This window comes from Macaca mulatta, chromosome 4 (assembly GCF_049350105.2).
Source record: "Macaca mulatta isolate MMU2019108-1 chromosome 4, T2T-MMU8v2.0, whole genome shotgun sequence".
In the NCBI taxonomy this organism is placed as follows: domain Eukaryota; kingdom Metazoa; phylum Chordata; class Mammalia; order Primates; family Cercopithecidae; genus Macaca; species Macaca mulatta.
In genome coordinates, this window is record NC_133409.1 from 67,962,423 (window position 1) to 67,987,884 (window position 25,462).

Here is a 25,462-nt window from a genome sequence, read left to right on the forward strand (position 1 = left end):
CTTTCAGCTTACAAGAAATGGGTGCAGACAGGAAGGAGCCCAAGGCTAACGTCGGACAGAACAGATTCAGGTCTGACCCCCAGCCCTGTCATAAACCCCACCATTATCTTTCTTGCCTGCTGGGAACCCACTGAGAGGGGCATGATGAAAACTGAGAGGATGGCCGGGCGCAGTGGCTCAAGCCTGTAATCCCATCACTTTGGGAGGCCGAGACGGGCAGATCACAAGGTCAGGAAATCGAGACCATCCTGGCTAATCCGGTGAAACCCCGTCTCTACTAAAAAATACAAAAAACTAGCCGGGCGAGGTGGCGGACGCCTGTAGTCCCAGCTACTCCGGAAGCTGAGGCAGGAGAATGGCGTGAACCCGGGAGGCGGAGCTTGCAGTGAGCTGAGATCCGGCCACCGCACTCCAGCCTGGGCGACAGAATGAGACTCCGTCTCAAAAAGAAAAAAAAAAGAAAAAAAAAAAAAGAAAACTGAGAGGTATGATTTCAAGCCTGATCTCTCTCTTCCTTGGAGATCCCTTACTCCAGCACAAACCAGAGCCTGCAGAGTGTCCTGAGAGTATAAAAATGTAAACAACAGCCAAAGCGAAAATCCCTGTGCACTCCAAAATGAGGACACATTTACATGAAACCCTACTCTGGGGCAGTAAGAGGATGTGAAATTATCAGGTGGTTTCCCCCCAAGCTTGTACTTCAAATCCCGCCTTTTCTAGATTTGCCTATGAATGTAAAACAGGCTGGGCACTTGGGAGTCTGCCCGCCCTAGGCAAGAAAATGCTGCAACTGTTGGCTCGTGAGAATTCATGCTCTTCCCACACGCCACGATGCCGTTTTGAACATGCTTTCAATGAAAGATACCTTCTTTTTAAAAAGTTGCTGGACATTATTCTTAAGGCAAGGTATCTATGGACTCAGATATTCAGCTGAATGATCCAAGCTGATGTCCCTCTCTTTGTCACAGAAACATACACACGGCCCTACCTTAAAGGTATGGAGACTGCACTCGGAAACCAGTCTTTGGGCTGCTAGTCCATGAGAGCTACTATTTGAGGCACATGTGGCACCCTGAGGGCATCCTGGGCACCTGCCCTGCAGAGGGCCCCTGTGAAGGGAGTGGGGCCTCACACCTCCCGTCTGCAGCTGACAAGTCCAGGGCTTGTCAACTGCAGCCAGAGCCCACCTGTGCTCTGCCAGGCTCTGGCTGCAGGTCAAGAGCCTATGGATCAGGGTCTCCTACCCTGTGGCCCTTTCCTAGGCCAGGGGAAGAGCAGAAGGAATGGTAATGTCTCAGGGGAACACGAGGCATTGAAGAGAGCACTGAATCCAGAGCTGGCTCTTCTTGCTCTGTGACCTCAGGCGAGTTACTTACTCTCTCTGAACCTCTAAAGAAGAGAAATTCCTTTTTGAGAAAAATGTATTGACCAGGCACGGTGGCTCACACCTGCAATCCCAGCACTTTGGAGGCTGAGGTGGGTGGGTCACTTGAGGTCAGGAGTTCGAGACCAACCTGGCCAACATGGTGAAACCCTGTCTCTACTAAAAAAATACAAAAATTTGACCAGGTGCAGTGGCTCACACCTGTAATCCCAGCACTTTGGGAGGCCGAGGCAGGCAGATCACGAGGTCAGGTGTTCGAGACCAGCCTGGCCAACATGGTGAAACCCAGTATCTACTAAAATTACAAAAAATTAGCCAAGCATGGTAGCACACGACTGTAGTCCTAGCTACTCGGGAAGCTGAGGCAGGAGAATTGCTTGAACCCAGGAGGTAAGAGGTTGCAGTGAGCCAAGATCTTGTCACTTCACACCAGCCTGGGCAACAGAGCGAGACGACAGAGCGAGACTCTGTCTCAAAACAAACAAACAAAAAACTACAAAAATTAGCCGGGTGTGGTGGCAGGCACCTGTAATCCCAGCTACTCAGGAGACTGACGCAGGAGAATCGATTGAACCTAGGAAGTAGAGGTTGCAGAGAGCCGAGATTGGACCACTGCACTCCAGCCTGGCAAAACAGCAAGACTCCGTCTGAAGAAAAAAATAAAATAAAATAAAGTGTATTTATTTATTTCAAGCGTTTGTAAAATAGCCACCTTGAATCCTCACCTGTTAGAGATGAAAAGGCCTTTTAAGGTTTAGTCCAACCTCCTAATTGTGTAAATAGGGCTCAAGCCAGGTGACTTACCTGAGGTCACACAGCTGGATGGCTGAAAAGGGAGAGCTGTACAGTCCAATCTGTAGCCACTTGCCACACCTGGCTATTCACATTTAAATTAAAATTAATTTTAAAACTAAAATGTAGAAGCCAGTTCCTTGGTTGCACTGGCCACATTTGAAGTGCTCGATGACCACACGTGGCAAGTGGCTTTGCGGGGACAGGGCAGGGGTGGGCCTTGCCCTCACTGTGGGGAGTTGTGTTGGGCAGCCCTGGCCTAGCAGTCCCATGCCTCTGACCTCCCTTGGTTTCCTTTATGGGGTGCAGCAAGAGGTCCAGCAAAACTGGGAGCAACCATAGGTCTGTTTACCAGGTCCCTGTCTTCCACTCTTCCCACATCATCACTTGTAGTTCTCGTTATGTTGACCCACCTCTTAAACAAAATGATGAATGATGCCAGTAGTCCTGCTTAGAAGAGCCCATTTCTGTAAAAAGCACTGGGCCAGTGGCCCACTCTGTCAGCCTCCAGAGAGCGGCAGCCAGGCCTTCTGGGTTCAGCCAACCATGACCAATGGCCTTGGGCTAAACATTCTGAAACACTGGGGAAAGAAGCCCACAGAAACTTCTACCTATTGTGTCATGGTTAGGAAGCACAGGTGGGGGTCAGGGTCTGATTCAAGTCATTGTTGACCATTGTCAAGCCTGTCAGGTCCCTTCCTGTGTAACTGAGAGGGTCAGAACAAGGACTGATGGCCTGCTCTAACATTCTCTGTGCTAACAGGGGACACATGGCCTAGTGCCTCCTGAAAGGCAGAGGAAAAGTAAATCCCTGGCCATAAAGCATAGTATTATCTGTAATTTCTCATTCTATGTCAGTGGGTTGTCATATTCTGGGGATGACAGGCCTTTTAAGTATCTATTGAAAGCTATAAATCTTTCCCCCAGAGAAACACATATATGTACATAGACATGCCACATTGTGTGTATCATTTCAGGCCATCGCTGGCTTTGAAGATAGAAGGGGCCATAAGCTGATGAATGCAGTCTCTAGAAGCTGGAAAAAATAAAAAGATTCTCCTCTAGAATTTCCAGAAGGACGTTTCCAGGGGACAGAGCCACAGCCAGGAACAGGCACACTGAAGAACATTCCCACCAACAGGAGCCATACTTCTCATCCGCTCAAGGAGGGAAGAACAGGTGTCCCATTCAGTCTTTAAGCCCCTCCCCACCACTGAAAGGCCAGACAGTGCATGAAGCAGTATTGCCTTCAAAAATGGAAAATGGCAATGTCTGCAATACTACAAAACCTCAGTGAAAGGGAATATTCAGAAACCATGTTTCTGAGGTTAATTGAATTTTGAGGTCAACAGGTAACAATGAGACACCACTTTGGGTTTCAATCACCCATTGCCTGTGAAGGGTCAGCACCCGCTTGAACCTTTCATGACTAAGGATATGGCAGACCCAGGGAACGTGTGTCCTGCTGAAAATCCCATTGGAGGACACAACAGATGTCACTACAGAGGGGCAGAGGATAGGGTGGAACCTCACACCCCACTCTCCCCAGAACTTGCCTTTAAAAGGAACAAATTAAGTCCCGTGATCAGGTGGCGGTTGTGCCATTTGTCTCTTTTCCCTAACTACTGGGATCCAGGGGCAGAGGGAGGGGATATGTGTGTGTGTAGACACACTGTGTGTGTGTGTGTCCATATATGACACACACAGAGCATAGGTACATGTGCTCTGGAACTCAGGGGTTTTGGAGGTAGCCAGTGTGTGAAAACATTTATGCTCTGACACATTCTTCGTAGTAAGTCTGAGTAAGGGTTTCGATGTGCAACCCACACAGACTGAGCATGAGAAAATTATTCTGATTGCAATCATGGGAGGTGAGGGGCAGAGGTGGGCGATCAATGGGTGTACCCAGGACACATTACGGTCATGTGCTAACAGACGATGTGGCTTAAGTTTGACTCCAAGCAGCCACAGAGTCTCCCATAAAAACAAAACCCTCCACCACTATCCTGTTATAACAATTTCTAAAACATGCCTGGTCCCCAAAGAGATTCTCTGGAGACCAGGCATGTTTCTTGTTGCCCCGAAATAGTCTTTTTACCCTACAGCCACTCTGCTCTTTTGATTTGGAATCACAGAACTCATACAACCTTAGGGCTGGGAAGGTCTTTGATTTAAGCATTCAAAGCCTTCTTTCTATGGAAGCCCAGACAGAGAGGTTCCTTGCTCAGATCATATAGAGGCCAGGCCCTTCTCACAACCCCTTCTAGACTTTCTAGGACCCTCGGAGCCTACTGGATTCTTAAAAATCCTTCTAGCTTCCCAGAGATCTTAAATTGAGCAGGATTTCATAGGTTTACCTATCTGGTGCCTATACATGACATGGGTGAGAATGCAACAGAGACCCCCTGGGCCAGCCCCTAAGTCCCAGGAGAAAGAGAGGGCTCCATCGCCTGCTGATGTCATCAATACCAAGGAGACTTAGCTGGTTAAAAGTTGAAAAAAAAAAAAAACCCTCAGTACACACCTCAAAAAGGGCAGGGACAGCCCCTGAGGCTGGACCATCTGGGTTGAACCATTGCAAACCTAGGTCCTGCAACACCAAACCCAAAGTGAGCCCAAATCCCCAGGAGAAACTCTTGGAGGCTCTGTTGACACATTCGGCACTGTGGAGAATTGCTTTTATGGATTCCCACCTACGATGGAAGTAACTCAGCTTCTGAAAAGGGAAGCACATATATTTACAGCTGTGAGTAAACTATTTCCTATGGCTCTGCCCTTTGCACGGCTGTAACAAAGCCAAGTGGTAGAATAATCCACTTGTTTGAGCAATGCCCCACTTCACCCAGCAGGGTATTGGGGCAGGCTGCAGAGATTCCGTCACAGAGGAGCGTAGCCAAGACAGGCAGATAACAATTCGGGCATGAGGCTGGCATTTCTGAAACCCACAAAGATGCCAACACACAAATGTTCACACAGCCGCATCTGTAGCTGAGGGGGCCACAAACAAATCTCTCAAACTTAACTGGGGAACTGCAACACCACCTCCCCAGCAACCCCAGCAGAGGGCTTCCAGCACACTTCAAAGCACACCAGCCCCTCTGATGCTCATAACCTTGAGAGAGTAGAAGAGATATTTGTGGGCCTTTTTCACAGAAGAGGAAATGAGTTCTGCAGCTTTCCCAGAGTCTCGCAGCCGGTTAGGAACAAACTCCCAACAAGAAGCCACATCTGCCAACACTTGACCCAGGGCGCCTCCCTCATTACCACACCTTCCCCAAAAGAAGGCTCTTCCTCTGGGTTATGATAATAACAGCTACACTTGTTGAACACTTACTCTGTGTCAGGCACTATCCTAGGCATTTTGTGCACAAAAACCCTCTACGGAGATTTTATCCCAACTATACAGATGGAGAAAATGAGACTCAGAGGGGTTAAGTGACTTGCTTAATGCCACACAGCTACTAAGAGACGGCACAGGGATTCAAAGCCTGATCCATTGGCCCCAGAGCTCTTTGGACCAAACCACAGCGAAGAGGGACAGTTCTCAGGGCTCCTGCGAACAGGGGCCTCCCCAGCCCCAGCTACAGGATGAAGGGAAGCTACCTCATTGCCACATTGCTGCCATCGATAACTATGGGTCGCAGAGAACTGGCCAGGGCTCCGAAGTCCTCTTCCAGGGCTGTCCCCGGGCCACGCTGGGCAGAGTCCAGGGCCCCACAGGAGCCCCGAGGCACTAGCCTGGGTGCAGCCGGGTACTCCAGGGCCCCCGGGCGGCTGCCCGTGCGGATAAGCTCCTGCAGCACGTCGTTGACCAGGGCGCCCTCGCCCAGCTTGCCCAGCACCCGGAGCACGTCCTCCCGGTCGTAGCCCAGCTTCTGGAAGAACTCCATCTTGCTGGGGTGCTCCATGCTGTGTCCAGCGGCCACCGGCACAGGTCCTGCCCCAGGCTTCCTCCTCTCAGAGCCCTGCAGGCGTGAGCTAAAGAGAAAAAAAACGCATCCATCAGGTGTTTCCTGGGCAGACTGGGGCAAGGGCAAGGTATGCCTGCGCTGGCTCCCTCCCGGCCTAGCTGTCAGGAAATCAGGTGGAGCCCAGTCCCCTTGGGGACTTTCAGTTGCTCAGTGTGGCTGCGGAGCTGCAGAAGCAATCACGTTGCTTTCACAGTGCGCTGTCTGAGGCCTTCACCCCACACTGCCTGGCAGGGAACCCCGACCACACACCAGGGCTGCAGGGGCTGAGCGTGCACCCAGCACTCCGGACAGGCCAGACATAGATTTCTTGTTTCTCAGGCTCTGTAGGGGGCTGAATAATGACCTCCCAAAATTCCCATGGTGAATTCCTCACCCTAGTGCCTCAGAGTGTGACTATATTTAGAGCTAGGACCTCTAAAAGGAGATCCCAAATCCAATATGACTGGTGTCCTTATAAGAAGCGGAAATTTGAACACAGAACACACAGAGGGACCACCATATGAAGACTCATGGAGAAGGGAGAAAGCGACCCTGCAGGCACCTTGACCTTGAACTTCCAGGCTCCAGAACTTTGAGACAATGAATTTCCCTTAAGCCCCTAGTCTATGGTGCTTTGCTCTGGGGCCAAGCAGACTAACAGAGGCCCCTGGCTTACCCAAGGCCAAGTGCCCCCTGGTGAATTCTACTCCCAGAAAGGCAGTGCTCCCACCCAAATTCTGCTTGGTGCCCTGCACAGCTTTCCCTAATGATTAACTCAGACCACACTGAACCTCTGCAATAGAAGGGCCTGCCCCGGCCGGGCGCAGTGGCTCACGCCTGTCATTCCAGCACTTTGGGAGGCTGAGGCAGGCAGATCAAGAGGTCAGGAGATAGAGACCAGCCTGGCCAACATGGTGAAAACCCGTCTGTACTAAAAATACAAAAATTAGCCCGGCATGGTGGCGCATGCCTGTAATCCCAGCTACTCTGGAGGCTGAGGCAGGAGAATCGCTTGAACCTGGGAGGCAGAGGTTGCAGTGAGCCGAGATCACAACATTGCACTCCAGCCTGGGCAACAAGATTGAAACTTCATTTCAAAAAGAAAAAAAAAAAGGGCCTACCCCAAATTTGATCCGTCCCAAGCAGGCATTACGTCCTGGCCTACACCAGGGGGTGGGGGGTGACCTGGCAAGGGGGTTGCAGCCTGATAGATGGTTTCTAAAGGAAGACGACTAAACCAATAGGAACACTCTAGACAGCCTGGGTCCCTCTCTCTTTTCTACCCACAAAGACTGACATATTCAAAAAAATAAATTTTTTAATACAGAAATAATCATGAAAACATATTTACTACAAGCGAAAACTCCAAGCAACGATGAATAAAATACATGATGCCTCTCCTACGCACCCCAACCCACTCGCTTCCCTACGTTTTTCTGCATCCCTCTAGTGCTTTCTCTATAAGTTTACTTGCATGTCTAATAGATAAACACAAATATTGTTTTAGAGTTGTTTTGTTTTAGTTTCACACAAATGGTCTCATATTACACTTATTGCTAAGCAACTTACTTTTATTATTAAAAATGCATTTTGGGGGCTGGGTGCAGTGGCTCACACCTGTAATTCCAGCACTTTGGAAGGCCAAGGCAGGTGGGTCCCAAGGTCGGGAGTTCAAGACCAGCCTGGCCAGCACGGCGAAACCCCATCTCTACTAAAAATATAAAAATTGGCCAGGCGTGTGGCACATGCCTGTAATCTCAGCTACTTGGGAGGCTGAGGCAGGAGAATTGCTGGAACTTGGGAGGCGAAGGCTGCAGTGAGCCGAGATTGTGCTACTGCACTCCAACCTGGGTGACAGAGTGAGACTCCATCTCTCCAAACAACAACAAAAAAAATGCATTTTTGACTGGGCGCAGTGGTTCATGTCTGTAATCCCAATACTCTGGGGGGCGAGGCAGGTGGATCGCTTTAGCCTAGGAATTTGAGACCAGTCACAGCAACATGACAAAACCCTGACTCTACAAAAAAATAAAAAAATTAACTGAGCATGGTGGCGTTGGCCTGTAGTCCCAGCTACTCAGGAGGCTGAGACGGTAAAATCTCTTGAGCCCAGGAGTTTGAGGCTGCAGTGAGCCGAGATCATACCACTGCATTTCAGCCCAGGTGATAGAGCGAGACCCTGTCTAAAAAATAAAAACAGAATGGAATGGAATGGAATGGAATGGAATGGAATGGAATAGAATAGAATAGAATAGAATAGAATAGAATAGAATAGAATAGAATAGAATAGAATAGAATAGAATAGAATAGAATAGAATAGAATAGAATTGCAGTTTGGAAATCTTTCCATGCCAGTTTACCTGTTCTGCTGCTCACTGTATCCCCAGCACTTAGGACAGTGACTCACACGGTTGAATTCAATGTACACGTGTTGATTGGTGAATGAATGAATGAATGAATGAGTGAATATGTTCTTCAGTGTTTAACCATGTGTCATAGGATGAAGGTCTGTTTTCCATTTTTCGCTGTTAGAAATCAGGCTCAGTGAACATTCTGGCATATCCACCTTTCTACACCATCCTCATCTCAGTATCACAGGCTCCTGACCTTCAGTCCCTCTTCTCCTATTTGACTTCTTTGCGTCAATCACATCTCTCAGCCAGGTTCCCACTTTGGCCTGGCATTCTCCGCAGGCCTGTCCCAGGAGTTCAGGAGCCAGAGCAGATCTAACAATGGCAGGGTCTGGCAAGTGAAGGGCATTTCGCAGCCAGTCCCCTGGACAGAGAGGCCTCTGCCACAGCGGCCACCTGCTCACCTCCCACTCCACCTCAGCCCACTGATGGCAGGCACCACGTGAAATAATGAAACCGACCCCAGGGGCACCAGCCCCTTCTAACTGCCAACTCCAGCAACATCTTCACAGTCCTTGCCTTATGCCACCTCTCTGCCGTTTTTGAAACTGGGAACCACTCCTTGACCTGTTATTTTAAATTAAAAATTGTGGACTGCCCTTTCTTGAAACTATCTATTCCCTTAGGCTGTGTAACTTGGCCTCATTCTTTCCCTAAATCGGTCCAGCTCTGTCCCCTATCCTTCAGTGTTGGGGTGCCACCCAGACCCTCCACCAGCCCCTATATTCTGATGGGCCCCACAGCTGCATGATTTGCTCACACCTCCCACGGAACACTGGGCACAGTTATAAGTCTGTGAGACAAACGCTGTGCATGCTATTTAAATATTATGGGAACTCAGAATGCTGTCACACAACAGATATTTGCTAAGTGACTACTTCAGTGGTTCCCAAGGTGTGGTCTAGGGAAGCTTGGGGGACTCCAGGATTTTTTCAGGGCATCTTCAAAGTAAAAACTATTTTTAGGCCAGGCACAGGGCTCACGCCTATAATCCCAACACTTTGGGAGCCCAAGGCGGGGGGATCACGAGGTCAGGAGTTCAAGACCAGCCTGGCCAATATAGTGAAACCCCCCTCTCTACTAAAAATGCAAAAATTAGCTGGGCATGGTGGTGTACACCTGTAGTCTCAGCTACTCGGGAAGCTGAGGCAGGAGAATTGCTTGAACCCGGGGGGCGGAGGTTGTAGTAAGCCGAGATCGCGCCACTGCACTCCAGCCTGGACAACAAGAATGAGACTCCATCTCAAACAAACAAACAAACAAACAAAAACTATTTTTATAATAATGCTAAGATGTAATTTCTGTACTTTACTCTTATCCTCTCCTATGTGTACGACAGAATATTCTAGAGACTACATGTTGTGTGACACTGCAACAGCTTGAATGCAGAAGCAAGTATGAGAATCCAGCTGTCTTCTGTTAACCCAGACATTAAAGAGATTTGCAGAAATGTGAATCAGTGCCAGGCTTCTTACTAATTTTTTTTTGTTTTGGAAAATAAAGTTATTTTTCATGAAGATATGTCATTTATGTCAGTGTAATTGGTTTATTATTTATGTAGAAATAAATGAATTTTTTTAAGTTCTTCGTTTTCATTTCTAATAAAGTACATATTCAGCGATAGATAGAACCCACATAAACAAAGACTCTTAATAATTTTTAAGAGTATAAAGGGGTTCTGAAATTAAAAAGTTTATTCTTAAATCTAGAGCTGTTCCAACAGGTATTTCCACATAGCTAACTCCAGTAGGTGACCTATAGACATGCCCTCCTTCACCCAGGGCCCCAGTACAGAACATCCAGAGTCTTTACTCCCTCAATCTGGCCCTCTCAAATCTATCTCCTACTGTCCTCTGCCCCACCCACACCTCAGTCCTGCCGTCTTCACCCCACACCTGACAACTGTAACAGCCTCCATCTGACCTGTAGCCAGTCTGATCATGTTCGCCACCTGCTCCGAAATCTCCTCATTGGCTACAATAAATACACCAATTCCTAGGCAGGCTGATGAGCTTGTCACAAAGCAGCCCTGATATCGTCCACCTCACTGCCCACCCCTGGCACACCTGACCCCTTCTCTAGAGCCATGCTGAGCATTTGCCTGCTCCCTAGGCATTCCAGAATGTTCTCACACTAAGCATAGTGGCTCGTGCCTGTAATCTCAGCACTTTGGGAAGCTGAGGTGGGAAGATTGCCTGAGGCCAGGAGTTCAAGAATAGCCTGGACAACATAGTAAGACCCCATCTCTAAAAAAAAAAAAAAATGTTAAAAATTATCTGGGCATGGTGGTGTGTGCCTGAAATTCCAGCCACTCAGGAGGCTGAGACAGGAGGATTACTTGACCCCAGGAGGTCGAGGCTGCAGTGAGCTGTGATCACGTCACTGCACCCCAGCCTGGGTGACAGAGCAAGATCCTATCTCTTAAAAAATAAAACTAAACTTAAAAAACAAACAAAAAAACAGGATGTTCTCAGCACTGTGTTTCTACGTATGTTTTCCTCTCTACCTGGAAGGCTTTTTTTTGTCTTGGAAGACATCAAGATTCAGCTCAGATGTTATTCAGAGCTGTCATCCCTGTGCCTACAGACAGAATGAGCAGCTTGGCCACCTCATCTACCACAGCACTTTGCTCACACCTGTCTTATAACACAGTGAATTGTCATTCTTCTGTTTCTCAAGACGCTGAATTACTCAGGTATCCTGACCTATTGCCTCAGAATCACCAGCACCAGCATGATGCCTAATATATCTGAGGAGTTTAATGGATTTTTTTTTAATTTTTAGAGATAGGGTCTTACTATGTTGCCCAAGCTGAACTTGAACTCCTGGACTCAAATGATCCTCCCACCTTAGCCTACTAAGTATCCAGGACCACAGGTGTGTGCCACAATGCCCTAATAGATTTTTAAAACTAAATGTCCAAAGCTAAAATTATCTTGTCTCCTCAAATATTTTTTTCCTTGGGCTCCCAATCTTATTGAATGGCATCTCCCAGAGGCCCAAAGAAGAAATCTCGAAGTCCCCTTTCACTCCTCTCTTTTCCTCACCTCTACATCCCATTGGCCAATAATTCTACTTCCTGGACATTTTCCATAACCACCCTCCCCTTCACACTCACACCACCACCACCCTAGCTCATTCACTCCTTTGTGTGTCCTTTGCGTAACAAACATTTGCTACTCACCAACTCAACACCAGCACTGTGCTGCACCCCAGCTCTATGAAAACAAAATAAGACAATCCAATGCCAACTCATTCACAATCAGTTCAATAAAACAGACAAAAAACGTTAACAATGAACCGTAAACCATGAAGATAAGCATGTACATTCAGTTAGAAAAATGTGCTTTCAGATGTGGTACATATACATCGCGGAACACCATGCAGACATAAAAAACAAAATCATGTCCTTTGCAACAATATGGATGGAGCTGGAGGCCATTATCCTAGATGAATTAATGCAGAAACAAAAAACCAAATAGCACATGTTCTCACTTATAAGTGGGAGTGAAACACGGAGTCCACATGGACACAAAGAAGAGAACAATAGATACCAGCACTGACCGGGCCCAGTGGCTTATTCCTGTAATCCCAGAACTTTGGGAAGCCGAAGCAGACCAGCCTGACCAACATGGAGAAATCCTGTCTCTACTAAAAATACAAAATGAGCCGGATGTGGTGGCACATGCCTGTAATCCCAGCTACTCGGGAGGCTGAGGCAGGAGAATTGCTTGAACCAGGAAGGCGGGGCTTGCGGTGAGCTGAGATCATACCATTGTGCTCCAGCCTGGGCAATAAGCTTGAAACTCTGTCTCAAAAAAAAAAAAAAAAGATACCAGAACCCACTTAAGGTCGGAGGGTTGGAGGAGGGCGAGGATTGAAAAACCACCTATCAGGTACTAAACTCATTACCTGAGTAACAAAGTAATCTATACACCCAACTCCCACCACATGTAATTTACCCATGTAACAAACCTGCACACGTATCCTTGAACCTAAAATAAAAGTTGGAGCCCGGGCACAGTGGCTCATGACTGTAATGCCAGCCCCTTGGGAGGCCAAGGTGAGCGAATCACTTGAGCCCAGGAGTTCAAGACCAGCCTGGGCAACATGGCAAAACCCGACTCCACAAAAAATACAAAAAAAAATTAGCTGGGCGTGTTGGCTCACACCTGTAGTCTCAGCTACTCAGGAGGCTGAAGTGGGAGGATTGATTGAGCCTGGAGTTTAAGGTTTCAGTGAGCCATGATTGTGCCACTGCACTCCAGCCTGGGCAGCAGACTGAGACCCTGTCTCAAAAAAATAAAACAAAATAAGAAAGAAAAAGAAAAATGTGCTATCAAAATACAGGTGAGGATGAGGTTGGGAGTTCGAGACCAGCCTGACCAACATGGAGAAACCCTGTCTCTACTAAAAATACAAAATTAGCCAGGCATGGTGGCGCATACCTGTAATCCCAGCTACTCGGGAGGCTGAGGCAGGAGAATCACTTGAACCCAGGAGGTGGAGATTGCGGTGAGTCAAGGTTGCGCCACTGCACTCCAGCCTGGGCAACAAGAGTGAAATTAATTTTGTCTCAAAAAAAATAATAATAATACAGGTGAGGAAGGTCTTATCTTCCTTTGAGGGGCAGGGAAGGCCAAGGAACTGCTGGAGAGAGACTGGCTCTTCCAAGCAGGAAGAAGGGCCGTGTCACACTCCACGCCATCATCACAGCCGGGCCCAACACACCCTCCAGGCTCTTGGTCACCTGTCTCCAGCCCAGCCTCACCTCCTCCCTGACTGGTAACCAGTCCTCTCTCAGGACAGTTGTCCCCTCAGCTGAGGTCCACCTGCGGCCCAGACTCCATAAAGGAAGAGGACACTCACCCAGCCTGGCAGGCCAGCCTCACACCAGGGCCACTCACTGAGCCCAGAAGGCCTCCAGTCAGGCTCTTCCCTCGCCCAGAACGCCCAGAACATCTACCTCACAGGCAAACCCCACTGCCACACCTCTCAGAAGCCTTCCCACCACTGACAGCCCGGCCACCTCCATCCCTCCCCACACAGGCACTGTGACATTTGTTTTAATTTGGAAGAAAAAGAAAGAAGGGAAGAGGGAGGATATGTGGAAGAAAGAAAAGAGGGTGAGAACTAAGAGAGAGAAAGGAATAGAAGAAAGGAACAGGTGACAGGAACAGAAAAGTTCACTTCCTGTGGCTCAGCTTTTTTTTTTTTTTTTGAGAGAGAGTCTTGCTCTGCTGCCTAGGCTGGAGTGTAATGGTGCGACCTTGGCTCACTGCTCACTGCAACCTCTGCCTCCTGATTATCAAGCGATTTTCCTGCCTCAGCCTCCCGAGTAGCTGAAACTACAGGCACATGCCATCATGCCCAGCTAATTTTTGTATTTTAGTAGACATGGGGTTTCACTACGTAGGTCAAGCTGGTCTCGAACTTCTGACCTCAAATGATCCACTCGCCTCCCAAAATGCTGGGATTACAGATGTGAGCCACGCTCCCCGCCGTGGCTCAGCCTTTGTATCCAAGGCCTTCCCGTTACCCCTGGTGGGAAGATGGGGTAGATACAAGTGTTCCCTTCCTGCTGGTGAGGAAACTGAGGCTTGGAAAGTAAAGGCTGCATGGCTAGTAAAATGGCGGAGACGATCGGCAGTGACGAAAATAATTTGTCGTTTTGAGTTGTGGTCAGGACACAGGCAGCATCTTGTTAGCTGGGTCAGGTGACTTCTCTTCGGTTACCAAGGAACGGCTCTGAGGAAAGTCCTTGCACTCCATGTGACAGAAACATGAACGTTTCCAAAACGAAAACACTGGGGGCTTTCGCCTGATGGGCGCAGGGAGAGCCGCCCAGCCAAAGTTGGGGGCAGCTCCCCAAGGGGCCCTCGGACCACAGCCCACAGCCCGTTTTCTGAGGAGACCGAGGGGCAAAGCGTGGCCAGGAGAGCTGTTTTCACACTAAACTAACTGAAGGACCGCATCTACTTCAGAGCTTTTTTCTCCCTTGAGACTTTAAAACCAACTCGGTTCCTTTTTAAAACTTCTAAATACGGAAGAAGCAGGGTGAGGGTGAGGTGCTGCTCCTAGGAGCCCCCCAGGCCCTGGGGCCGCAGCCTTCCCCCAGGACATGGTGGTCTCTGAGCTGCAGCTCTGCCAGCCGCGACTCGTTTCTTCCTTCCTATTTTGAAGACCTGAAAGTCTGAACGACTTCATTTCAGTTTCCTTCCTCCATCCTGACTGGAAGTCACACACTGTCCAGATGATTAGCGACAACACTTAGAATCCTCCAAGTGGCCCCGCAAGGCCCTGGGAGGTCACAGGAGCAGCTTCCTGTGGTCAGAGCGGGCCCCTGGGGGTGGGTTCGGGCGGTCTGGAAGTGCAGGGGCCCCACGGCTGAAACAGATCAGATCTGTCCATTCTAGAATCAGTCAATCCAAGGGAGGGGTCCCAGGTTCTAGTCTGCAGCCCCTGACTAGAAGGGCCTGAGGAAAAGAAAATCAAAGAGGAGAGAAGGAGGGTGGGGGAGAAGTGGCAGCTCCCATGGGCGCTTCCTTGTATATTATCACATCTGTGGGAACCTCAGTGTCCTGGGAACTACCTTATTATTCCCAGTGCAGGGGAGGAAACTGAGGCAAGGAGCGGCTTTGGTGACATACCCAGGCCCCTACTGTAAATAGGAGAGACCAGACTCCCAAAGGTGACGATTCGCCGAGGCCAGAAGGCACTTCCCAGGGCTGCTCAGGTGCCACCCAAAGGCCACCGGCCACCATGAGGCACCATGGAGCAGGCCACAGCCACCCCAGTCCCAAGACCAGCACACTCAACACCTCGCCCCTGCCCCCCAAGTCTGTTCCCGGGTCACCTCTGCCAGCTCCACAGAAATCCACGACATTATGGCCTCCAGAACTCAGCCACCAGGGTGAAGAGAAAGTTTCCTGCCCTGAGCTTCTCCACAAAAGCCAAGCAGAAAGTTTCTGGTTCAGCTCAGAGCTAGAGGCCCTCAGTGGAGCTGTCAGTCAGTTAGATTTTGAGGAAGTCACAGAGAGGCAAAGACTGTGGTTCATGGGACTAGTGTTTCTCGCCTGGCCTTCTTTTTTTTTTTTTTTTTTTTTTAAGGGAACTTGTACTTTTTAAAAATTTTCTTTAAATTGTGGTAAATTATATGTAACATAAAATGTACCATTGTAACTATCTTAAGGGCACAGATCAGTAGCATGGAGCACATTCAGACTGCTGTGCAACCATCACCACGGTCCAGCTCCAGATCTCTTTTCAGCCTGCAAAACTGAAACTCCCCGCTCATTAAACAGTAACTTCCCATTTCCCGTCCCCAGCCCCCGGCGCCCACCTTTGTACGTTCTGTCTCAATAAATATGATGATTCTAGGCAGCTCTTAGGAGTGGAACCATTCAGTATTTGTCCTTTTGTCACCGGCTTATTTTGCTCAGCATTGTATCTTCAATACAAACTCCCGGGCTCAAGCAATCCTCCCACCTCAGCCTCCTGAGTAGCTGGAACTACAAGCACACATCCCCATGCCTGGTGGGTTTTTTTTAAATTTTTTGAGAGACAGGGGTCTAACTAAGTTGCCCAGGCTGGTCTCAAACCCCTGGCCTCAAGGGATCCTCCCTCCCTGGCCCCACAAAGTGCTGGAATTACAGGTGTGAGCCACCACTCCCAGCCAATTTCTCTCATTTCTAAGGCTGAATAACATTCCTTTGTATGTATACACCACATCATGTTTATCTATTCACCCTTCGATGGATACTTGGGTTGTCTCTGCCTCTGGGCCTCTGCGAGTGATGTTGCTGTGAACAAGAGTGCTGGCCTGGCCTTTTACTTTCTCAAACTTATCCCCTGCTCTTCTGCACTGTGATGGTTTCTCTAAGGTAGACACACAAGCATTTAAGCCCTGATCCACATCCCGGAGCAACTCTACCGTAGTCCACACCCCAGCCTGCTCATGTGTCAGTGATGGGCACCCCGTGATTGGCATCGCCTGGCCTTAGAGAAAAGCTCATCATCTTGGGGGCCACAGCTGAGGTTTCTTATGGAAGCAGGGAATTTGTCTTCACTGCAGTCAGATTAAGATTTAGTTCAGTTTCCTCATTAGCCTTCATGAAGCCCACAGAGGCATCCTCTGTAAGAGACACTACCAAAAGTTACTGACTGCATTCAGCCTGGAAACTAGGCTTCCCGTAGACGATAACTAGTCTGGAAGATGCTCTCATGAGCATGGTGACAGGGCTCAAACGCGCCTGAGAGCTCTACTCTTTCTGATTTCCTAACATGTAAATATCTTCAAAGGCCACAGCAGATCTGAAGGAGGTTTTACTGAAACTGAAGAGCTTCCTCTGTTTAATCTTTCCCCCAAAAAACTCATCTGGAAATTAAGCACAATTTTGCTAAAATGAGCAAGGATTTCACCTAAATGAAATTAAAGACGGTTATCTTATTTTTTTATTTAGCACTTAAAATAATTTAGAGTGTGAGAAATCAGATTGTTCAGGGTCACACTCCCCCGAGGACTGTTCTCTAACAGCCCTCCTCCCGCCCCTGCCCCAGGGTTCCAGCCTCTCTCATCCACCCCTGGACTCAAGTCTGCGTGGTGTTGGCCACACTGACTGACAGCCAGGGGACATGCACTCACCAGCGGGGTGTGTCTCTCCGGTCTTCACAGTGGATGCTGGCCCAGTCACCAGCAGCCTTCACACCCGTGTTCTCCCACCAGTGAGGCCAGGCCTCCAGGTATCAGTGGAGTCAGAGGAGGGCAGCTGGCGTGCACCACACAGCCACTGGGAGCCACTTCATGCCAATGCTCCACTTCCTGCACGCCACAGTCACGTTCAGCTGCAAAAGTAGTTATGCTTTGGGTTTTGTTTTGTTTTTTTTTTTTAAGAAAAAAAAAAGGAAAGGAAGAAAGCAATTAAATGGGGGGGGTGACTTAAAGTTTACGCCTCAGCATGAGTCACAGAATCAAAGTTCAGCAACCACATGCAAAACGAACCCTCCGTGAGGGCAGCAAGTCTCCGTGAGGGCGGCTGGGGTTGGCTGCACAGCAAAGCCAGGAGAGGCACCATGAGAAGAACAGCATTCAGAGTCCAAGTGGGAGAACCCCTGTTCCAAGTGGGAACTTGGAACAGAAGTTCTCCTGCCTCCAGCTGAGAAGATGATCAGATTCTAGCTGCTCCTGGGGAAAGTCGGTACTCACAGCTGGACACAAACATAGCTTGCAGGAGGAAGAGTGTCAGGGCAAGAGAGAGAGCAGAGATGGCTACGGGGATACAGGTACATATGGGGACGTGGTGCAGGCAGGACTCTGTCCCTGCCTTCATGAAGGGGAATTCCAAGCAAGTCACGAAGTCCTCCTGACTAGGGACTAAGGCACTAGCCTGTGTCAGAGATAACATGGCCCTGTGGCTCCCTACTGCTGCCCTGCAGGGCGTGGGTGGTAGCTTCTCTCCCACTGTGGCAGGGGAGGTCTGACCCAGAAGTCTGGCCCCACCTGACCGCAGCATTCTGCAGGCTGCCTAGCCTCCAGCCGCACCAGGTACAGGCAACAGACCCAGAACTCTGAAATGATTTCCTCAATTTGCCGATGCTCATCAGGTGTCAGAAGAAGAGGAAAGAACACAATCAACCCACACAGTAGCCCACCTCCCAAAAGACCTCCGTGTCTCAGGCAGCAACTTGCTCAAGGACACACAGTCGACCAGCTGGCCAAGGTGGGTTTAGAACCCAGGTGTTGGTGCTAGGGAGGTAAGAATGGCACAAGGTAACTGGAATGTGTAGCTCTATTTATTTATTCACCACCCGTCTCCCAAAGAAAATAGGAAGCAGTGTAGATTAAAACACATAGAGAATGGAATAATTAAAATAATAAATAAGGCCAGGTGCAGTGTCTCATGCCTGTAATCCCAGCACTCTGGGAGGCCAAGGCGGAAGGATTGCTTGAGCCCAGGAGTTCAAGACCAGCCTGGGCAATATGGCCAAACCCCAGCTCTACAAAAAGTACAAAAATTAGCCAGGCATGATGGCACACACCTGTGGTCCCAGTCACTCTGGAGGCTGAGATGGATTGCTTGAGCCCGGGAGGTTGAGGCTGTAGTGAGCTGTGATCGCACTACTGCACTCCAGCCTGGGTGACAGAGTGAGATCCTGTCTCAAAAACAAATAAATAATTTTTTTAAAAAGTTCAATCAGAAATCCTTACAAGAAAAAAAGACTATCATACTAGAAAGCTAGATTAGAGTAGTCACTGCATTAGAACACTAATTCTAGCTTTGAAATTTTCTGGTACAATGGATTTTCAAGTAACAGCTCCCATTTGTTTCTTTTGTTGTTGTTGTTTGTTTGTTTGAGATGGAGTCTCGCTCTGCCGCCCAGTCTGGAGTGCAGTGGTGTGATCTCAGCTCACTGCAACCTCCGCCTCCTGGGTTCAAGTAATCCTCTTGTCTCAGCCTCCCACGTAGCTGGGATTACAGGTGCATGCCACCATACCCGGCTAATTTTTGTATTTTTAGTAGAGACGGAGTTTGAACATGTTGGCCAGGCTGGTCTCAAACTCCTGACCTCATGATCTGCCCACTTCGGCTTCCCAAAGTGCTGGAATTACAGGCATGAGCCACCACACATGGTCGACAACTCCTATTTATTTAGCACCAATGATATACATGGCAGTTTACATCAAAGTATCCTAATCCCCACAACAGCTCAATGGCATTGGAATAATTATTCCCATTTCCAGATGAGGTCATTGGGGTTGAGAAACGGTAGCCAACCTGCACCCATTCACTCATTAAGTGGTTGAGTGAAGACGGAAACCCAGGGCCATCAGGCTCAAAAACATGCTTTACACAACCACATGTTGCCTCCAAGCTCCCAAAACCATAAAAAAGGATGCAGAGTTTCCAAGAGAAATAAATACATTCCTGATGTTAAATTTTAGGAGAGATTGGTTGGGTGTGGTGGCTCACGCCTCTAATCCCAGCACTTTGAGAGGCCAAGGCAGGTGAATCACCTGAGATCAGGAGTTCGAGACCAGCCTGGCCAATATGGTCAACATGGAGAAACCCCGTCTCTCCTAAAAGTACAAAAATTAGCTGGTGGGTGCCTGTAATCCCAGCTACTCGGGAGGCTGAGGCAAGAGAATCATATGAACCCGGGAGATGGAAGTTGCAGTGAGCCAAGATCGAACCATTGCACTCCAGCCTGGGCAACAAGAGTGAAACTCCGTCTAAAAAAAAAAAAAGAAGAGATCTAAGTCCTTACATTAAGTAAGAAATCAGTTAATATCTTCAGCTCAAGTCCTGTAGAAGATGCCATGTTGGTCTTCAAATGCCCATTCTTCACCACAAGCCCCAGTAAAAGCTGAGGGTATAACCTCATACCTCAACTCAAAGGAAGGCGTTTCTACGGGGAAATGAGCTACCACTGTCCAAGAGCCTTGCTCTCTGATCGTCTAACCAAATAAAGCAACAGAACTCAGAGACACATAGTGCAATGGCTTCCCTGGATGATCTCTTTCAAACACTAGATGACTGAGCCACATTTTTTGCAGGTATGAGATAGCAACCTATCAAAGAGGAAACTCTGTGAGGATATTGCTAAGTGCAACCTGGCTGTGCCTTTAAGAAAAGATGAACCTGGGCAATGCAATTTAGGAATCCCGATGTGTACTCAGCCCCAGGTGAGCAGGCATGCCTGCACAGGACAGGGGCCACAGTGGGCAGCACCTACTGCTTCTCAAAAGAGATTCTGGAATCGGCTCAACTAGCAGACAACAAGCATTTGGTGGAGGCCCCCAAAATTCTGCCTTAAATTTTGGAGACATTATTTAGGGCAGAAAAATGGTTATTCAATTTAAGAAAAGAGCCATGCTACAGTCTTTTTACAGTATCTGATTTAGAGAAACCTCATCTTGAATCCTCCACAGCTAAAATGATTTTGCTGCCATGACTCTGAGAAGCTGGAAGAATGAAATCATTGTTGAGGATATTTATTGCACACTTGAGCAAAAAGTAAGGCCTTCCAGGGGTAACAACAAGTTTAGCTACAACATCACTGAACCAAAACCAGGCTCTGCCTCTGAGAGATGTAAGAGATGTAAGAGAAGGCAATGGCGGCCGGGTGCGGTGGCTCACACCTGTAATCCCAGCACTTTGGAAGGCTGAGGCAAGTGGATCGTGAGGTCAGGAGTTCAAGACCAGCCTGGCCAAGAGAGTGTAACCCCGCCTCTATTAAAAATGCAACAATTAGCCGGGCATGGTGATGCATGCCTGTAGTCCCAGCTACTCGGGAAGCTGAGGCAGGAGAATCACTTGAACCTGAGAGGCAGAGGTTGTAGTGAGCCAAGATCGTGCCACTGCACTCCAGCCTGGGCAACGGAGTGAGACTCCATCTCAAAAAAAAAAAAAAAAAAAAAGAGAGAGAGAAGGCCATGGCTTCCCTCTTGCTGTGGCAGTGGGGCCAATGTCCACACATCTCTGGACACTATTAGAGCACTGAGAAGAGAGTGGGGCAGTGAGCCTCACATACTTTCTTCTACCTTGTCTAAAATTGTCGTTGGATCTGTCCCAAGGCTATTTCTGCCCATTCTGGCCCTTGTGGTGAGACTGAGGTCTGTGCTTTCAGGAAGCAGTCCAGAGATGCTGAGATGGTGGATGGCAGACGTGTGGGTACAGACCGTCACCACAGAGGAAGACACAGATGCCCAGAGAGATAACATTTGTCCTGGAGACTGGGAAGCCCATCCATGGGTCCAGGAGGGGACCCCGTGGCTTGCCTGTCCCCTTCTATCTACAGCATCAGTGAACATCATGAATATCATTGGTTGTGTAACCTGTTTTTCCAGTGAGCTAAAAGAGAATATATAGAGCTATTTGCAGTGGTGACATGGACACGCATGGGTTAGGCCCCACTAGAAACTGCTCAGCTGCTCTCCAATGACTGGTTCACCAGCAGCATGGTGGTGGGGGGTCCCCATTCCTCCATATCCTGCCAACATCTGGGATTGAGACAATCTCAGTGCTTTCTGCTAATCTGATGTGTGAGAAATGGTATATCATGATTATTTTAACTTTCATTTCCTTGGTTCATAGTGAACTTAAGGATCTTTTTATATGTTTCTTGGCATTGCAATTTTCCTTTTTCACCCTTCCATTGCCCATTTTCCTATTCTGTAGACGTTTTTCTTTTTATTCGTATTAATGTTTATATATTTATTTTGTTCATTTCTCTTGAGATAGGGTCTTTGTTGCTCAGGCTGGAGTGCACTGTCATAATCACAGTTCACTGCAGCCTTGAACTCCTGGGCTCAAGCCATCCTCCCAGCCAAGTAGCTGGGACTGTACTAGCAGGGGTGCACCACCACACCCAGCTAATGTTTTCAATTTTTGCAGAAGCATCCTCTTGCCCAGGCTGGTCTCAGACTCCTGGGCTCAAGTGATCCCCCCAAAGTGCTGGGATTACAGGCATGAGCGACAATGCCCACCCCAAGTTTTATTTTTTACATTCAGGTCTTTAATCATGACCTGGAATTTATTTTGATAAATAGTATGAGAAATAATCTAAGCTCTTTTTTATTGTTTCTTTTTTTCTTTTTTTGCATATCTTGGTAGGGAAAGAATCCAAGCTTATAATGGCAGGCAGTTTGGTGTCATGAACTTGAAGCCAGAGTGCTCTGCTACTTATTAACTGTATAACTTCGAGCAAATTATCTAACCTCTGTACTTCGGTTTCCTAATATGTAAAATGGGAATAAATAATCTTACCCACCTCGTAAGGATACTGTAAGAATTACAGGAATTAGTGTCTGTAAAGTACTTAGAAGAGTGCCTGGTGTATAGAGACCCATTTTTCTGGAAGCTATAGTTCTCTTACAAAAAGCCCCTAGGGAACTCTAAGATGGCCTGTACTAACACGCTACCCATTGCTAGGAAGAGAGACTGAATGAAAAGACACGAGCACTATGGGAAACAGGTAGAGGAACCTTGGGTTGAAGGCAAAGAATGAGTGATGATCGCATGTTAACATGAAACACCAACTCCTGGGCTAATGATGTGGGCTTACAAGTGGTCACATTTGAATGCCTGCAACATTCTGTATTTAGAAAGTTGGCCTCTAAGGCTCAACTCAGTATCTGCTCAACATCTTTGCTAACCTCTAGCCAAAGTGCTGGGTAGTTTTTCTTGAGCTCTGCAAGCACCTTACACCCTGTAGTGGGTTAAATGGTTAAATTGTGCCCCCAAAAAGATATGTTCAAGTCCTAACCTCCAATATCTGTGAATGTGACTTTATTCGGAAATAGAGTCTTTGCAGATAAAATCAAGTTAAGAAGTGTTCATGCTGGATGAGAGTGAGCCCTAAATCCAATGACCCAATGACAGGTGTCTTTTTCTTTTTTTTTTTAAGACTAAGTCTTGCTCTTGTCCCCCAGGCTGGAGTGCGATGGCGTGATCTCAGCTCACTGCAACGTCTGCCTCCCAAGTTCAAGCGATTCTCCTGCCTCAGCCTCCCGAGTAGCTGGGATTACAGGCATCTGCCACCACGCCCAGCTAATTTTTTGTATTTTCAGTAGAGACGGGGTTTCTCCATGTTGGCCAGGTTGGTCTCAATCTCCTGACCTCAGGTGATCCACCTGCCTCGGCCTCCCAAAGTGCTGGGATTACAGGCAGGAGCCACTGGGCCCAGCTGGGGTGTCTTTTTAAAAGAAAGCACTGAGAAATTTGGAAGGAGTCGCAGGGAGGAAGGCAATGTGAAGACAGAGGCAGAGATGAGGATGATACAGCTATAAGCCAGCGAACGCCATGAGAAGCTAGGAAGAGGCAAGGACGGATTCTTCCCTAGAGCCTTCAGAGTGAGCATGGCTCTGATGACAGCTTGATTCAGACTTCCAGCCTGCAGAACTGTGAGATGATAGATTTTATTTTGCTTTGTTTTGTTTGAAACAGAATCTCACTCTGCCACCCAGGCTGAAGTACAGTGGCACAATCAGCTCACTGTGACCTCAAACTCCTGAACTCAAGCAATCCTCCTGCCTCAGCCTCCTGAGTAGCTACGACTACATGCATGCACCACCACACCTGGTTAATGTCTTAATTTTTGTAGACATGGGGTCTTCTTATGTTACTCAGGCTGGTCTTGAACTCCTGGCCTCAAGCAATCCTCCCACCTTGGTCTCCCAAAGTGCTGGGATTACAGGTGTGAGCCACCATGCCCGGCCTTGTCTTAAGTCACCCTGCTTGTGGTAGTTTGTTGTGACAGTCCCAGGAAACTAATACACCCCTGGAGCCCACAAACACTTTCCCTCAGAGTTCTTGGTTGTGACAACGATTTACTCACAGCTAAGCACACTCTCGCTGTCTAATGGGAAGACAGTGAAAGAGCTATGGAGTGAATCCTTGAGCCTGAAGGATGGGTTGGCAGGCCATGGGGCAGCTGTCTGCACGTGATGCAGTGTTGCCTGTGCCTGCCCGTGCTGGGGTTGTGCAGTGAGAGGGAGATCTAGGACAGACCTAAAAATTAAGCACGTATCATGGTCATGCCTGTCGTGTTATTTCCTATAAGCATATGCCAGGGGAAAAGACCATGAGTGTGTGTTTTTGGTGTGTTCTTAGAGAGTGACCAGTAGAAAATGATCAATGCAGCAATGAAGCATCACTTACCGTGAAGGTACAAGTGCGCACTGCCGCCTGCTGAGATTGCAGTGTTTTTGAGGCTACTTTCCTGCTGTATGTGAGGCACTCTCTCCTGCGTGCCAGACATGCCATGAATCCAACAAAGAGCCTGTGCCCAAGATGCTTCCAGGTCAGCCCATGAATGCAGCACAGGCTACGGTCGACCTTGTGGGCTCCATTCTGATCCTGCTTACCCCCTATCAGGTTTACTAAAACCACATCCATCCCTGGTCATGCTGAAGATACTGGTATTATTTCTGTGATGCCAGATGAGTGATTAAGTAACAAAGACTGTATGACTTTAACGTTGTTGTTGTTGCGCCTATTCTATGTTCTAGCAATGCACCAACTTGGATATCAAAAGCAGAAGAGAAGTCCTCAGCATGTGCGTCATCTCCTCTGGGAAGCCTGCTTGATGTATGTCTGCATTTGGGGTGATGTGTGGAATCAGTATTGAATGAAATCATGTTCAATGCCACGTGAGGAATGTGGTGCCAACCCATGGTAAAGGTCCTACATACAACACCCAGAGTAACTTTTCTCAACTATCCCAGTGCCACTTTCTTCCGGGGGCCTGGCAAAGCAAATCCAAGCTTCTCAGTTTTGCATTTGGGACTCTCCCCTTCGCGATTTCCTCGTCCCTCCTGACATTCATTGCCTTCCCAGCCTCGGCGGTAGTCAGACACCACCCTGCTCTCCCTCTGCACCTGGCTTGTTACCACCTTCATATGCCTTTGTTCCTGACTCAGGTTTCCCCAGCTCTCTCCACCAAACCAAGCAAACACAACTTTTCTCTTTTTCAGAAGCCAGAGGTCACTGGTCTTGTTCTAGATTCACAGCAGCAAAGAATCATTGCCTACCTTCTCGTTTTATACAAACTCTCTTGCTAGAATGATACTGTATTTGCAACCTTTATGTGTGTCCAGCTTCCTAGTACTCTACTCATGTAAGTAAATAACAGCAATACAACTTTTTTTTTTAATTTTTGAGACTGAATCTTGCGCTGTTGCCCAGGCTGGAGTGCAATGACGCGATCTCAGCTCACTGCTGCCTCCGCCTCCTGGGTTCAAGTGATTCTCCTACCTCAGCCTCTCAATTAGCCGGGATTATAGGCATGCACCACCACACCTGACTAATTTTTGTAGTAAAAATGAGGTTTCACCATGTTGGCCAGGCTCATCTCAAACTCCTGACCTCAAGTGATCCACTTGAGGTGGATCAGTGCCTCAGCCTCCCAGAGTGCTGAGATTATAA

At 48.2% G+C, this 25,462-nt stretch overlaps 1 protein-coding gene across 10 annotated transcripts in view; it reads right to left on the reverse strand.

Annotated features, from left to right (window-relative positions):
- Positions 1 to 17,792, reverse strand: part of ZC3H12D (zinc finger CCCH-type containing 12D) — a 39,204-nt gene extending 21,412 nt beyond the window's left edge. The window contains exons 1-4 of one of the 10 annotated variants that reach the window (XM_077999499.1): positions 17,182 to 17,379; positions 12,986 to 13,083; positions 11,722 to 11,755; positions 5,780 to 6,154 (exon numbers count right to left, since the gene is read on the reverse strand). In XM_077999499.1, the coding sequence (XP_077855625.1) occupies positions 5,780 to 6,084 (305 nt within the window). In that variant the 5' untranslated portion in view covers positions 6,085 to 6,154; positions 11,722 to 11,755; positions 12,986 to 13,083; positions 17,182 to 17,379. Of the gene's footprint in view, positions 1 to 5,779; positions 6,155 to 11,721; positions 11,756 to 12,985; positions 13,084 to 15,393; positions 15,561 to 17,181 lie in introns of those variants that run through there. The other 9 variants (XM_077999501.1, XM_077999498.1, XM_077999500.1 and 6 more) reach the window with 9 other exon arrangements.
- Between the last annotated feature and the right edge of the window lie 7,670 nt (positions 17,793 to 25,462).